The 13,113-nt window shown below is 41.0% G+C and overlaps 1 protein-coding gene across 1 annotated transcript; it reads right to left on the bottom strand.

Moving 5' to 3' along the window:
* Nucleotides 1-2,810: 2,810 nt before the first annotated feature.
* On the bottom strand, nt 2,811-5,031 carry LOC110015850 (paramyosin-like). The gene is made up of 2 exons (XM_020706956.2): nt 4,153-5,031; nt 2,811-2,908 (listed from the first exon to the last, which is right to left on the bottom strand). Exons 1-2 carry the CDS (start codon nt 4,931-4,933, stop codon nt 2,811-2,813), a joined length of 879 nt encoding a protein of 292 aa, XP_020562615.2. The 5' UTR covers nt 4,934-5,031.
* Nucleotides 5,032-13,113: the final 8,082 nt, after the last annotated feature.

Here is a 13,113-nt window from a genome sequence, read left to right as displayed (position 1 = left end):
TCTGTTTCTTGGTTTGGATCATGTTCTGTCTTAAGTTGTCTAATGTCGTCACACCAGGTTCATGTTGATGATCATCCACAGCTGTTTTCATTTCTGTTCATGACCCCCTCCTACAGTATATTAGTGTCTGGTTTTCAGCTCATCTTCTTCTTCTAGCTTTTCTTGCTCCTTTGGTTCTGTTGGTTCAAAGTTTCTGTGAGTTTCTGACACCAAGGCTGGTCTGCATATTGGGTCCTACAGCAGCAGTTCCTGACATCAGATATCAGGTGCTTCATATCTGGGACTTGTCTTTCTGTGACTCATGTTTTTCCACCTGCTGTCAGTCAGGATGCTGATGGATTGAACTGATTTCAGCTCCTGGATTATTGCAGAAATCTGGATTTAACTTTACAGTTTTAAAACTTTAAAGACAAATACATGTTTGCTTTTGTTCTTTCTTTCAAAATAAAACATAAATAAATAGAAAAAACAGTTACTTGTTAGCAGAGAGGCAGTTACAAAAACTGTAGAAGACTCAAGAGAATCAACCATCATAAAGTTCATTTTTCATTCAAGACTTTAGGGCTTGTACAAATGTTTTAAAAGTACAACTAGTTTGTCATCATTGAATAAACTCATGTATGTAAAATTAACTAAAGAATAATTTGATTTTACTTCTAAATAGGATTTTTGTTTTCCATGAACCAGAATGGAGAATCCTGGATTGGTCCTTCTCCTCCCCACTGACTGAAATGGAAGTGTTTTTCTTTTTCTTTTGAAATGTTACAGAATTTATATTTATTTATTTACTGGAACTGTGTTTAAAGGTAGAAGCAACACATTCTAAACTAGAAATTCAAATTCTTTGAAGAAATTAGCTTCAATTGCTTAAAACAATGCTTTTATTAATCAGTCAAAAATTGCTGCTGCTAGTGTTGCATGAAGCACAAAAGAGTATTTCACATAGAATTCAAGCTGGCCAATGATGTCATAGCAAAGTGGGTACTGTAAATGATTCAGGAAGTTCCTATCAGCAAGAGATGAAAAGGATTTGTTTCTAAGACTTACCATTAAAAGAGGTGCAATCAAAACAGGTACAAGTACGAGGGGGAGCTACTTGGCAGGAGCCCCCCTCCCATGGTTGCCACATGAAATTGGGCCCCTCCCCTCTTGGTTTTATTTGCACCTCAGACATGTAGAACCCTTTGTGGTGGTGGGGGTGTTTGAACATCACTGTGAGTAAGCAGGTGATGTCCTCTCAGTGCCCCAATTTGAACTGCACCCAGAATTACACACACCCTTTATGCCTCAGCAATAAAGAGGAACCGTGCCTGATGGGAGCGTCGGTGCCATAGCGGGCGTAGCTGGAGTGGGATGATAGATGCTGGCTGCCTGGATGGCTTGAACGTGTGTTGTGATGGCCTCCGTCGCTGCGGTAAGACGCTGAAGCTGATGTCAGTGATCTAATAACATAGCGGCAAATCCCTGCAGGTTTGTAGGGCTGGGCACTCCCTCTGCTGGATCCGTGTCAGGCAAAGCATTCTGTAACATGCAGTCAGAGGCAGGTGGATCCATATGCAAAGTTTCATGAAAAAAGGAAAAAGTGTTGAGAGCTTAAGCAGATGGGACAGTGGGATCTGATTTGGGGACCACTCTCTGTAGACGATATTGTTCTGTTGGCTTCAGCTCACTCTCCTGGAGAGAACTCTGAGTAAAGGCTCTGCTCCTCCACACTGAGAGGAGACAGTTGAGGCGGCTCAGACATCTGGTCTGGATGCCTACCTGGCATCCACCTCATTGAAGTGGGTCGGTAACCAAACCTGTGACCTGTTATAAGAGGTGGACCGCTCTACCTCAAAGTTCATAATCAATTTGTTAGATTTTCTAAGTAAAGGTTAATTTGTTTGTTTTAATGCATATTTTCATTTTCAGAGTTGAGTTTTGTTTGAGCTTGTACTTTTGGAACAATAAATTACTTCAAAATGTGACTTTTTATGTCATGTTTGACTTTAGTTTTAGACCCGGAAACTGGATCTTTGCTGTTTCTGTATTCATGAGGTTTCTTGGAATCGCCCTTAGTCCTGCCTGACCCCCCAGGAGCTGCACCATCAGATGAAGGTTTGGACCCACTGGAAGTCCAAACCTTCATCTGATGGGGCATCTACCCCGCCCTTGTTAGGAGCAGGGTAGATGCCTTTGACAAGGTTGCTCCTGGGATTAATTCAAGCACTCAAACCCCTCCACCACGATAAGGTGGCGATTCAGGAAGGGGGATTTTTTTCAGTCAAAGGCCAATCACAAAAAATGAGGTTGGGAAAAACCGAAGTTCTCGGAGGAAACCCACAGGCAGCTCTTCATTTGGAACTAAGAATTTAGTGTGACTGATTATTTGGGGCCAGATTTAATCATATTTTTTGTTTTGGGTTGTCATTTTTGGGTAGACGTTCTGCACAACAAAAAGCTGGAAGTTGTTGTCTGTGACTCTTCTAGTAGATCCTAAACTATCAAGAACCACAGAATGGTTATTTTAAACAGGTGGGGGTAACCGAAACATACTGGTTTGGGAAACAATGAGAACATGCTGCTAACACTTTGAAAACTGTAAACTATCTATACAACACAAGCCAATTTGGATAAGTGGGGGGAACCGAAGCCCTCGGAGGAAAACCACGCAGACACGGGTCTGTCAGGAACCAGAAATGACCCAACAAACCAACGTGCTGCCCCATTTTTTCTAGCGAAGTTCACTGACTGATTTTCTAGAGACTGTGGATGAACCATTGATCAGTTTGAGCTGAACTCTTTAAATCTGCACCTGACAAGGAATTCAGTCAATCTCCGTGGTCCCTGAGGACCAGGGTTGGTAAACTCTGCATGATCTGGGCAGACGTCTGGTTTGACTGAGTCCCTTGTCGGGTGCAGAAACATACTGGTTTGGGAAACAATGAGAACATGCTGCTAACACTTTGAAAACTGTAAACTATCTATACAACACAAGCCAATTTGGATAAGTGGGGGGAACCGAAGCCCTCGGAGGAAACCCACGCAGACACGGGTCTGTCAGGAACCAGAACTGATCCAACAAACCAACGTGCTGCCCCATTTTTTTCTGACTTATTTTGGAAACCCAATTTACACACAAGAACAGACATTTCAACTTTAAATAAACTCCAAACCCTAAACTTCAAAACATTTTCACAACCCTGAGGGACAGTTTTTAAAATATCATCTACAGTCTACAATAAACCTATTCATATTTTGTTATGATTCTGACATATTTCCAGGCTTTTGATTGTGCAGAACAGACACATTTTTTTTACTATAAGAGCGAGTTTAAACTAGAATTTAGAATAAAATATATTTTTAAGGATACATGTCTACCATAATTAAAAAAACAAAACAAACTGAACAAAACAAACAAAATTGAAAAACTCCAAAAACTAACAAAGGTAAAGCATCACAAACAAAAAAATTCAAGTGTTGCTTGGTTTTCTGGATCCAATCCAAGCACACAACACACACTCCTGATGGCCAGACTTGTAGAGTCTCAGAGAAAACAGTAAAGTTTTGTCTCTGCTGCTGATGCTCCTTAGCTGAAGCACATGGGGACTTCCTCACATTAGTTTTCGGTGGTTGGGAATTTAAAGCGTCTTTGGAAACTGCTTTTAGGTCTTGGTTTGTCCATTAATGGAGGCAAGGGTGTCAGAGGAAGAAGTTTTCCTGGAGCAAACGGAAGCTCGTCCTCATCTATTTTCAGCTGCTGGGTCTTTCCAACGTCTTTGAAGACTAGTAAGTCCTGCCTATCAGGTCTTGATTCTTTGATTAACCAAGGTTTTGGTATCAAAGTTGGAAGTTTTAGTGCAGGAGGACTCTGAGGCTTTGTCAACACATTTCTTGGCTGCTGGGTCTTTCCAATATCCACTGAGACCAGCTCTGAAGGACTTGGGTGGTTTTCAGGAGAACACCGACGTTTCTTCAAAAGAACTGGGAGCTTCTGGATCTTTCCAGTATTCATGGAAACCGGCTTTGGTTCTGATTTTTCCACAAACACTGATCCGGGGATCAGACTTGACTGGTTTCTAGCAGGATTCTGAGGCTGTTGGGGCCTTCCAGTATCCATGGAAACCTGCTTTGGTTCTGATTTTCTCACAGACACAGGTCTGGGGATCCGACTTGGCTGGTTTCTAGCAGGACTCTGGGGCTCAAACACAACAGATGTCTGCTGGTGGATCTTGGATCTGCATTCTGCCATCTGATCAGTCAGAACTGCATTTTCCTTCTGTAAAAACTCCTGCTCTTTTTTTGAAGCTTCAAGCTTGGCTGACATGCCTTGTTCTTCTAAGATGTCCACGTGAAGCTCCTTGAGTTCCCATTTCAGGTCGTAGTTTATCTTTTTTAAATCTTCAATATTAGAATTCACTTGATGGAATTCTTTCAGCAGCGCTTGAGTTTCCAGTTTAGAATTTTCCATCTCCCTTTGTTCTTCCAGAAGGTCTTTCTTTTCCTGTCTGAGGGATTTTATTTCACTTTTTAACTCCTCTGTCTGTTCAGGATAGACGAGTTCTCCATCCTGCTGTTGGCTTTGGATCTGAATCACCTCCCGGATGTGCTCACATTGACTCTCCAAGTGGCTTTTTTGGGCTTCAAGGTTGGATAAATCCATCCTCATTGCTGAGTCTTGATGGTGTTTGAGCTCTTCTAAGTTCTTCTGGAGAACTGCGTTTTGCTTCTGCAAAGCCTTTATCTGACCTTGGTATTCTTTGTGCAGATCATCAGGAGAGATGTCCAGAGTGGTCAACAGAAGAGCTAGCTCTTGTTGGATCTGGGATCTGCATTGTGAAACCTGCTGAGTCAGAAGGGACTTTTCCTTCCTTGCAGTCTCCTCTTCTTTTTTTGCAGTTTGAAGCTTGTGTGGTAGTTGCTGAAACTCAAAGATGTCCACGTTAAGCACCATGAGGTCCCAACTCAGGTCGTAGTTTTTCTTTTTCAAATACTCAACATTTTTAATTGCTTGATGGAATTCTTTTAGCAGCGCTTGAGTTTCTGATTTTGACTTTTCAATCTCCATTTGTTTTTTTAGAAGGACTTCCTGTTCCTGTCTAAGGGAATTTATGTCACATTTTATCTCCTCAATCTGATCAGGATGCAAGAGATCTTGAGGAGAAATGTCCATCAAGAGAGCTTCCTCTTTTTGGATCTTTATTTTAAGTTGCAGAAGCTTTTTTTTGAGGACTGAGTTCTGGTCCTGGACAGCTTTGAGGTGGTCTCCTGCAGGCTCATACTTGGCTTTTCTGTCTGACAAAACAAGAAGTTTGTCCTGAAGCTTTTCTATTTCCTGGACCATTTCCTCATTTTGCTTTTCCAAAATCCTGGTTTGATCGTGTTGATGTTGAGTTTCTGCTTGAAATTCAGTTGAAGAGCTGGTAGCTCCAAGACTTTCAAACACGCTGTTGTGGAACATGGCTGTTTATTAATTGAACTGAATTTGTGAAAGAGTTGAAGTTTTTGTTAAAACTCCACTGATCTTGATTTATAGAACTGCAAACAAAGTTTTTATTTGTAGCTAAAGTGTCTGGAAACACGGGTTTCTGAATCTGCTTGAAAATCACTCTTGAGATCTTTCCAAGTGCCGGAAGATTCCGTCTGAAATCTCTCAGAAACATGGAGTATAAACAGACTTTTGAGATGATGATGTCATTTGACATCATTCTTCTGACCTCTGGTGACATCACTCTCTGTTGCTGCCTTTTGAGATGATGTCAAATGATGATGTCAGATGACATCAAATGACATCATTGAGATGATGTCATTTGATGTGTGTCTGGAGATCAGAGACCTCTGGTGACATCACTCTTTGTTGGTCTCTCACATCATGTGAGCGACGGCAACAGCTGTAATGATGTCAGCCGTTATGGTCACGTGTGAATGACCTAATTGGGTATTTTTTTTCTTCATCCTTGTTAGCAGCTTCTTATTTATTCCACAAAGAGCATCCTGACGTAGGTGTTTGGCTGCTCCAGGTGGGTCAGGGCTGTGTGGAGTGTGGTGGAAATGGCGTCCTCTGCAGATCTGTTCGCCCGGTAAGCAAACTGATGTTTGTCAAGGTTTGCAGGGATGTTATCTTTGTTGTGTTCTAAGACAATCCTCTCAAAACATTACAGTATCACCGGGGTGAGGGCAACTGGACGGTAGTCATTGAGTGTTGTGACAGCAGGTTTTTTGGGCGCAGGAACAATGGTTGTGGATTTGAGGCAGGTGGGGACTGTGGAGAGTTGAAGGGAGAGGTTGAAAATATTTGTAAACACGCCAGCCAGCTGGTCAGCGCAGGACTTCAATAGATGGCCTGTCACCCCATCCGGTCCAGCTGCTTATGCAGCGTTGATCTTTTTCAGGGTGGATCTCACCTGGTGCACCTCAAGCGTGAGTGTTGGCTCCCCCTCAGGCTGCTTCCTGTTAGCAGGCTGGGGTCTTCCCTGCTGCTTGTCAAAGGGGGCAAAGAAGAGGTTCAGTGTGTCTGGGAGATCCCTGTCCTGACTGACCTGTGTGGTGGTTCTGTTGTAGTCAGTCAGAGTCCTGATTCCTCTCCACATGCTGCGAGGGTCGTTGTTCCTAAAGTGTCCCTCTATCCGTTGTCTGTAGTTGTCTTTGGCTTCTTTGATCCCTTTTGTCAGATTCTTCCGGGCTGTGCTGTATTCTAGCTGGTTTCCCGACCTATAGGCAGTGTTCCTGGCCTTTAGCAGTGCCCGAACTGTTCCATTAAACCAGGGCTTCTGATTTGGGAATGTTTTGATGGTTTTTTTGGGTACTGCTTCCTCTACACAGAACTTGATGTAATCCAGTACAGCAGCTGTGTAGTCCTCCAGGTCAAATCCCTCAGCAAACACATCCCAGTCCGTAACTTCAAAACAGTTTTGGAGTGATGCGGTGGCCTCCTCACTCCACACCTGTACAGTGTTTATGGTGGGTCTGCTTCTGCACACCACTGGTGTGTACGATGGGGTCAGTAGTAAAGAGATGTGGTCTGATAGACCTATGTGGGGGGCGGCTGCAGCTTTGTAGGCTCCCTTGATGTTTGTGTACACCTGGTCCAGAATATTGCAGTCTCTTGTGGGGAAGTCAATATATTTATGCAGCTTTGGCAGTGCTGTTTTAAGCTCTACATGATTAAAGTCTCCTGCCACAATAATTACTCCCTCTGGATGTGCATTTAGCTTGCTGCTCACAAGGCTATGCAGCTCCTCGAGCGCTAGCTTAGCATTAGCCTGTGGTGGGATGTAAACAGCAATGATCTGGACGATTGAAAACTCCCTCGGCAAGTAGAGTGGTATACATTTCCCTGCCAGATATTCCAGTTCAGGGGCCTCATTTATAAACGTTGCGTACGCACAAAAGAAGGCGTACGCCACTCTCTACGCAATAGTTGAGATTTATAAAAAGCAAACTTGACGGGAAAATGTGCGGTCCTTCATGGTAGCTCTGACCCAGGCGTACGCACAAAAACGGGTGAAATGAGAAACGGCGACACCGTCGGCAGATGGAAGAAACACGTGAAAGTGAAAATGACAATACTGCCTCTCATAAATTACATGAAGACTTCACAAAGCAAGTCTTACAATTAACAGCTACACGAACTCCCGTTTGATCGATCAGCAGTGAAACAAACAAAAAAATCAAACGAAAATTACAACAGAAATTCAAATGAACACATATTTGCAGAAAGAAAAGTGAAATATGTTCTGCAATATTGGCATGTTGTGCAATTCATCCTCATAAATAATATAGTTAACAGAACAAAGTAATTTACAAAACTGATATTCTCGTCAGTGAGACCGTCTGGCGGAGCAGATATAGATGCGGGCGTGCGGACGGACGGACAGATGTATTAATTGTCCACTGGGGAAAGTTGTTTTAATATTAAAACATTTCTTCATAAGCTACGGAATTATGGTATTCATGCATATGCCTTTAGTTTGATTTATTTTTGATAAAACAATGTATGGCGTATGTCTCACCCATTCAGAAAGCAACAAGAAATTACATTTGCACTGATCAATTTCCCATTTCCACGTCGATTATTACCGACATCTGTAGCTTGTCAGATGTGATTAAATGGAGGGAAATAAAATGCCCCATCACAATGAATAATGACGCACAATGGCTGATCTTGCGCTCTTAGAAGATGTGGCAAATGGAAGAATTCGGAGTGAACGCATCTTTAGACAGCGAGAAGACTTTCTTATGAGTGGCTTATGAGCCGGTTCTGACTTCCTCGAGCCATCCTTTTGGACCTCTGCGGGCTTTTGGGCCCGGCGATACAGAGGAGCACTCGGAGGAACCACGCGTCACCAGGTGCATCTGGCGCTCTGGTGAGGCCCCTGGTGAGCAGTAAATCCCGTTTATATCCGCAGCCGTGCACCAGTTGTTGTTTATGTAAACACACACGCCTCCGCCTTTCTTCTTACCGGAGCAGGCCGTCCTGTCGGCCCGGTAAACAGTGCAGCCGGCAATTCCAATAGCCTTGTCAGGAACGTTGTTGTCCAGCCAAGTCTCCGTGAACACCGACACACACCTGCAGGTGTTGTCGGAGAATATCCTCAGTCTTATTTCGTTGATCTTGACGAGTGACCGGCAGTTGGACAGGAACAGACTCGGGAGCGCTGGTCGATGTGGGTTAGCTCTTAGCCTAGCCCGCAGGCCGCCTCTCTTGCCGAGAGTGGCCGACGAGCCCCCTGGGAGACTGATTTCTGGTGGAATGTCGCGCGGCAAAGCAAACAGCGAGTCTTTGCACGTCCAATATGTGTTCCCTAAGCAGAGTAGTTCGTCTCGACTGTACTCAATGTGAGCATCCACAGTAATAACACAAAACAAAAAGACACACAAACGGACAAGCACGATCAAAAATCCACGAAGAGGTGACGAGTGCACGCGCTGTGTGCACGCGCTGCCGCCATGTTGCCAGATTTACAGATGTTGATCGCTTTTTATGCCTTTGTATTTCTTGAAGCAGACAGTATTTGTAATTATTGCTGCATTTCAAATTTCAGTAGGAAGAATTCATGTTTTTTTATTAGCAAAATAGAAAATTCACTTGTGTGAGCTGTATATCAGTGTGGACGTGTCCAAATTCACATGCATGGAGAGAATTATGATGGAAATGTTTGGTGAGGTTTTTTATTACACCCAAACAAAAGAAACATGGCAATGGAGATAAAAACTAGTGCTGGAGGCAGTGTGGAGAAGTAGAAGCGAACCATTACCGCACATTTTGGGAATGTTCCATTATAAAACAATTTTGGAAGGAAAAACATAAACACATTGAATCTATATGAGATTAGACAATACCCTGTGATTTTACTAGTCTCATTTTATGTAAGACACAACTCCCACCTACCAAAGAAAATTTATTCAGAATATGAATAACCGCTGGTAAAAAAGCAGTGACAACACACTGGCTCCTCCCCACTGTACTCAGCTTGGTCAATTGGATAGACATTGTAAATGAAATCTGCCAGATGGAAAGATTAACCTACTCACTTTGGATAGAGATGCCCACATTTTTGGAGATATGGTCACAATGGATATGCTATGTTAATCATTTACAACAAATAGAGGTAATGAATATGTCAGGCTTCTATTGATAAGAGGAATGTTTTATTTTTTTTTAAACTTCCCTTCCTCCCTAATAATGCATCCGCTGTTCCTTGTTTTGTGGCTTGCTAGACAATATGTGATGTTATTGAAAAAAGAAAAGAATTGTTGAGCATGGAGATATAAGTCATGGGTTCAAAATTGGCCCAAAGTGAATTTAAATGTATTGTTTTATAACTTTCTCAATGCTTTTGAATACAATTTAAAAAAATAAAAAAACATAAAAAACAAGATTGAACAGACCAAACATTTAAAAAAATTAAATAACATAGATTATTTAAAGTTGTAATATATTTTCACTTTCACTGCTGTACAAACAAAACATGTAGCGTTTATTACTCAGGAAGCAGTTTAGATGCAGGTCAACGTTGTTTGCTGCTTTCATTTCTCACTCCCAGTCTGCCTGATTTATTGTTGCATAAAACAGAATAAGATTGTTTCTGTTTAATTTCAGTAATCTTTTACAGCTGATGAAAAATCGTAATTTCACATCAATAGGTTTATTGAATTTGTTGGATGTATACCATTTTAGCATCATATATTGGGGCCTTCTTGCAGAAGCACTTCTGTCCCTGAGATAAAATATTAAAAAAATAAAAAAATAAAAATTGACTTTTGTGAATATGGAATTTATCCATGAAATTTTTATTTAAAAAAAGAATCACAATCTTTCTGTTCAAAACTATGAAAACCAAATATTATGTTTTTATGATAAAGTTTTTATAAAAATCATCAAAAATAGAGTCAGTGATGAATTTCTGGATGTTTTTTCATAATTTGTATGTGAATTCACAGACTAGAATAAATGAGAGCATGTTTCAAAAAGTAAAACTGCTATTTAACCCTTGTGCTATGTTAGATGACCCCACCCTCACATTGATGTGTTCTCCCTACCATGACAAAGGTGGATAAAGGTGGAAAGATTTCATGTAATCCATGGACACCAGTGAAGATCACAAATCATTGAAGAAAAAAGGTTCAGAGCACTGTCTAGTGGGTCTAGATGACCCAACTCCCAATGTTAAAGTGCCTAGGATAGAACAAGGGTTGAGTCAACTTTAAAGTTAGATCAGTGATGCTTTGCTGGATAAAATCTGTGTCTTAGTTTCAATCAGATTTCTTTGACTGTGTTTGTTTAGAAGAAAGTTTGTGGTAAAGACCAGACTTTTCTCCATTCAATGTTAGATAGAAAATGATCCCAATAAAGAGCAGCTGATGGAACAAAAACCAGAAACCGGGGCCCGTCGGAAGAGCCCCAGTCACCAGGCAGTTCCTGACATCAGATATCAGGTGCTTCATATCCGAGACTTGTCTTTCTGTGACTCGTGTTTTCCACCTGCTGTCAGTCTGGATGCTGATGGATTGAACTGATTTCAGATCCTGATTATTGCAGAAATCTGGATTTAACTTCACAGTTTTAATACTTTAAAGCCACAATAAATGTGTGCCTCTTTTTCAGTCTTTCAAAAATGGGCATGCCTTAATTACATTTCCTTATATTATTTTTTGATTTGATTTGATTTGAAATGGTTTATTTCAAACAATCAAGAATAATACACAACAACAATGCAATCATCAGTTATACATTCATACAATGACGAATCAAACTTAGGATATTTAGACATATTAAAAAAAATATTGCTTAAAAGGGAGTGGAAGGAAGTGAGCTTATATGATCCCACCCCGTTGTACCGTAACCATTTGATTACATGATTTATCATTGTCCGGTTCTGAACTTTTATCAGACAGAATTAAATCAAAAATAAACCAGTTATTTGTTAGAGGTTTTTATTTTCTTTCCTCCAAATAGGATTTTTTTCCCAAACCTGGACCAGAGTGGAGAATCCTGGATCGGTCCATCTGCTGATGGTCACCACAAAAAGAAAAATGTGAGTGGATGGATCACCACTGACTGAAATAGTTTTTTTTTTTTTTTACAATTTTACAGAATTTGTATTTATTTATTTACTGGAACTGTGTTTAAAGGTAAAAGCAACACAGACTAAACTAGAAAATTCAGATTCTTTATAGAAATTGGGTCCAATTGCTTAAAACGATGCTTTTATTAATCAGTCAAAACTTGCTGCTGCTAGAGTGATGCATGAAGCATTAAAGAGTATTTCACTTAGAATACAAGCTGGTATTGGCCCCCCTCCCATGGTTGCTGCATGGATTTTGGCCCCTCCCCTCTCTGATTTAATCACATTTAGACATGTAGGACCCTTGGAAGGGGGGGAGCTTTGACATCATTGCCACCAAGCAGGTGATGTCCTCTCAATGCCTACCTGCTGATTCTAACTGCACCCTTTATTCCACACACCCTTTACTCCTCAACAATATACACTCACACAACACACACACACACAAACAAGCAATACATGCCTTACCCAAATAAGGTGGGACCCCTGATTGTTTTGGGGGAACCAGGCCCTCGACCAGGGGGCAGTGTCCCTTGGGTGCCGTTTTCCCGGGCCAGGTGGCTCTCTCTCCATGCAGGGACTTGAATCCTGGCCTTCGACCGCTTCCCCCACCCCATCCTCGCCCCCTTCAAAGTTATAATTGTGGGTAAACCTGAAAATGTTTACTACGCACTTCTGGGATTCCCACCTCTCATGGCTAGAGGTGGGGGGACCACTGCCTTGTGGACAGGCCCCGCCCATTTTTGATTTTTCATGCATCTTGACCTGTCAGTTCTGATTATAAAGGTCCATCAACTTGTTGCTTTCGGACACTTCATGATCTTACCCTCGCTACTATAATCACCCATAAACAGACATATTTGCATAAGTTTGTCTTATATTTAGTTTTGCCAAAAATGAACGAGCAAAATTTGCAGCCGTGTCAAAGAAAAATCGGTAATTAAATACATTATTCAAAAATAATACAGAGACCCAAAACAGAACCAGGAATATATTAAGACAAAAAACACTTTTCCGTCATAAATCCTTTTAATACTCAATCAAAATCCTGAGAAAATACAGAAAAAAATGTTCCAAATATTGACTTCCCTTCTAGATGTAACCTTTACGTTGACTTTGTGGCAGCTGTTTGTTATTTGCTACAGACCGCACATGAGTCTGAAATGCTGCTCTAAGTTAGCTTGTTTTCATGTCATTTATTACAGTTTTTTGTTTATGTGAGTCATTTTTTAACTGAAATTTATATGTGATGAAGTTGTTGATAGATGACAACTTCATTTCTCTGAACAATTCACCATAAACTAAAAACAGCCTTTCTTTAAGCAGTAGTTTGTAGAAGTAAACAGAAAGAAATAAAAAAGATAAAACATTTTTGTAGTTACCTATGTAGCCGTGCCACATAAAATTAGGATTGTCCTTTTTCTGTTGGGATAATAGATAGTATATGCATTCCATTCCAAAGCTATCAGTATTACTTATGGTCTAGTATTTCATTTTCTTTATCATGTGAGCACACTACAGTTTGATTTTTTTGTCTTTGTGTTTAGATTGTATGTTGTAAATTGTT

This window comes from Oryzias latipes, chromosome 11, assembly GCF_002234675.1.
Source record: "Oryzias latipes chromosome 11, ASM223467v1".
NCBI classification, from domain to species: Eukaryota; Metazoa; Chordata; class Actinopteri; order Beloniformes; family Adrianichthyidae; genus Oryzias; species Oryzias latipes.
The sequence above is the reverse complement of the archived record's forward strand: the minus strand, read 5'-3'. Positions and strand labels throughout refer to the sequence as shown.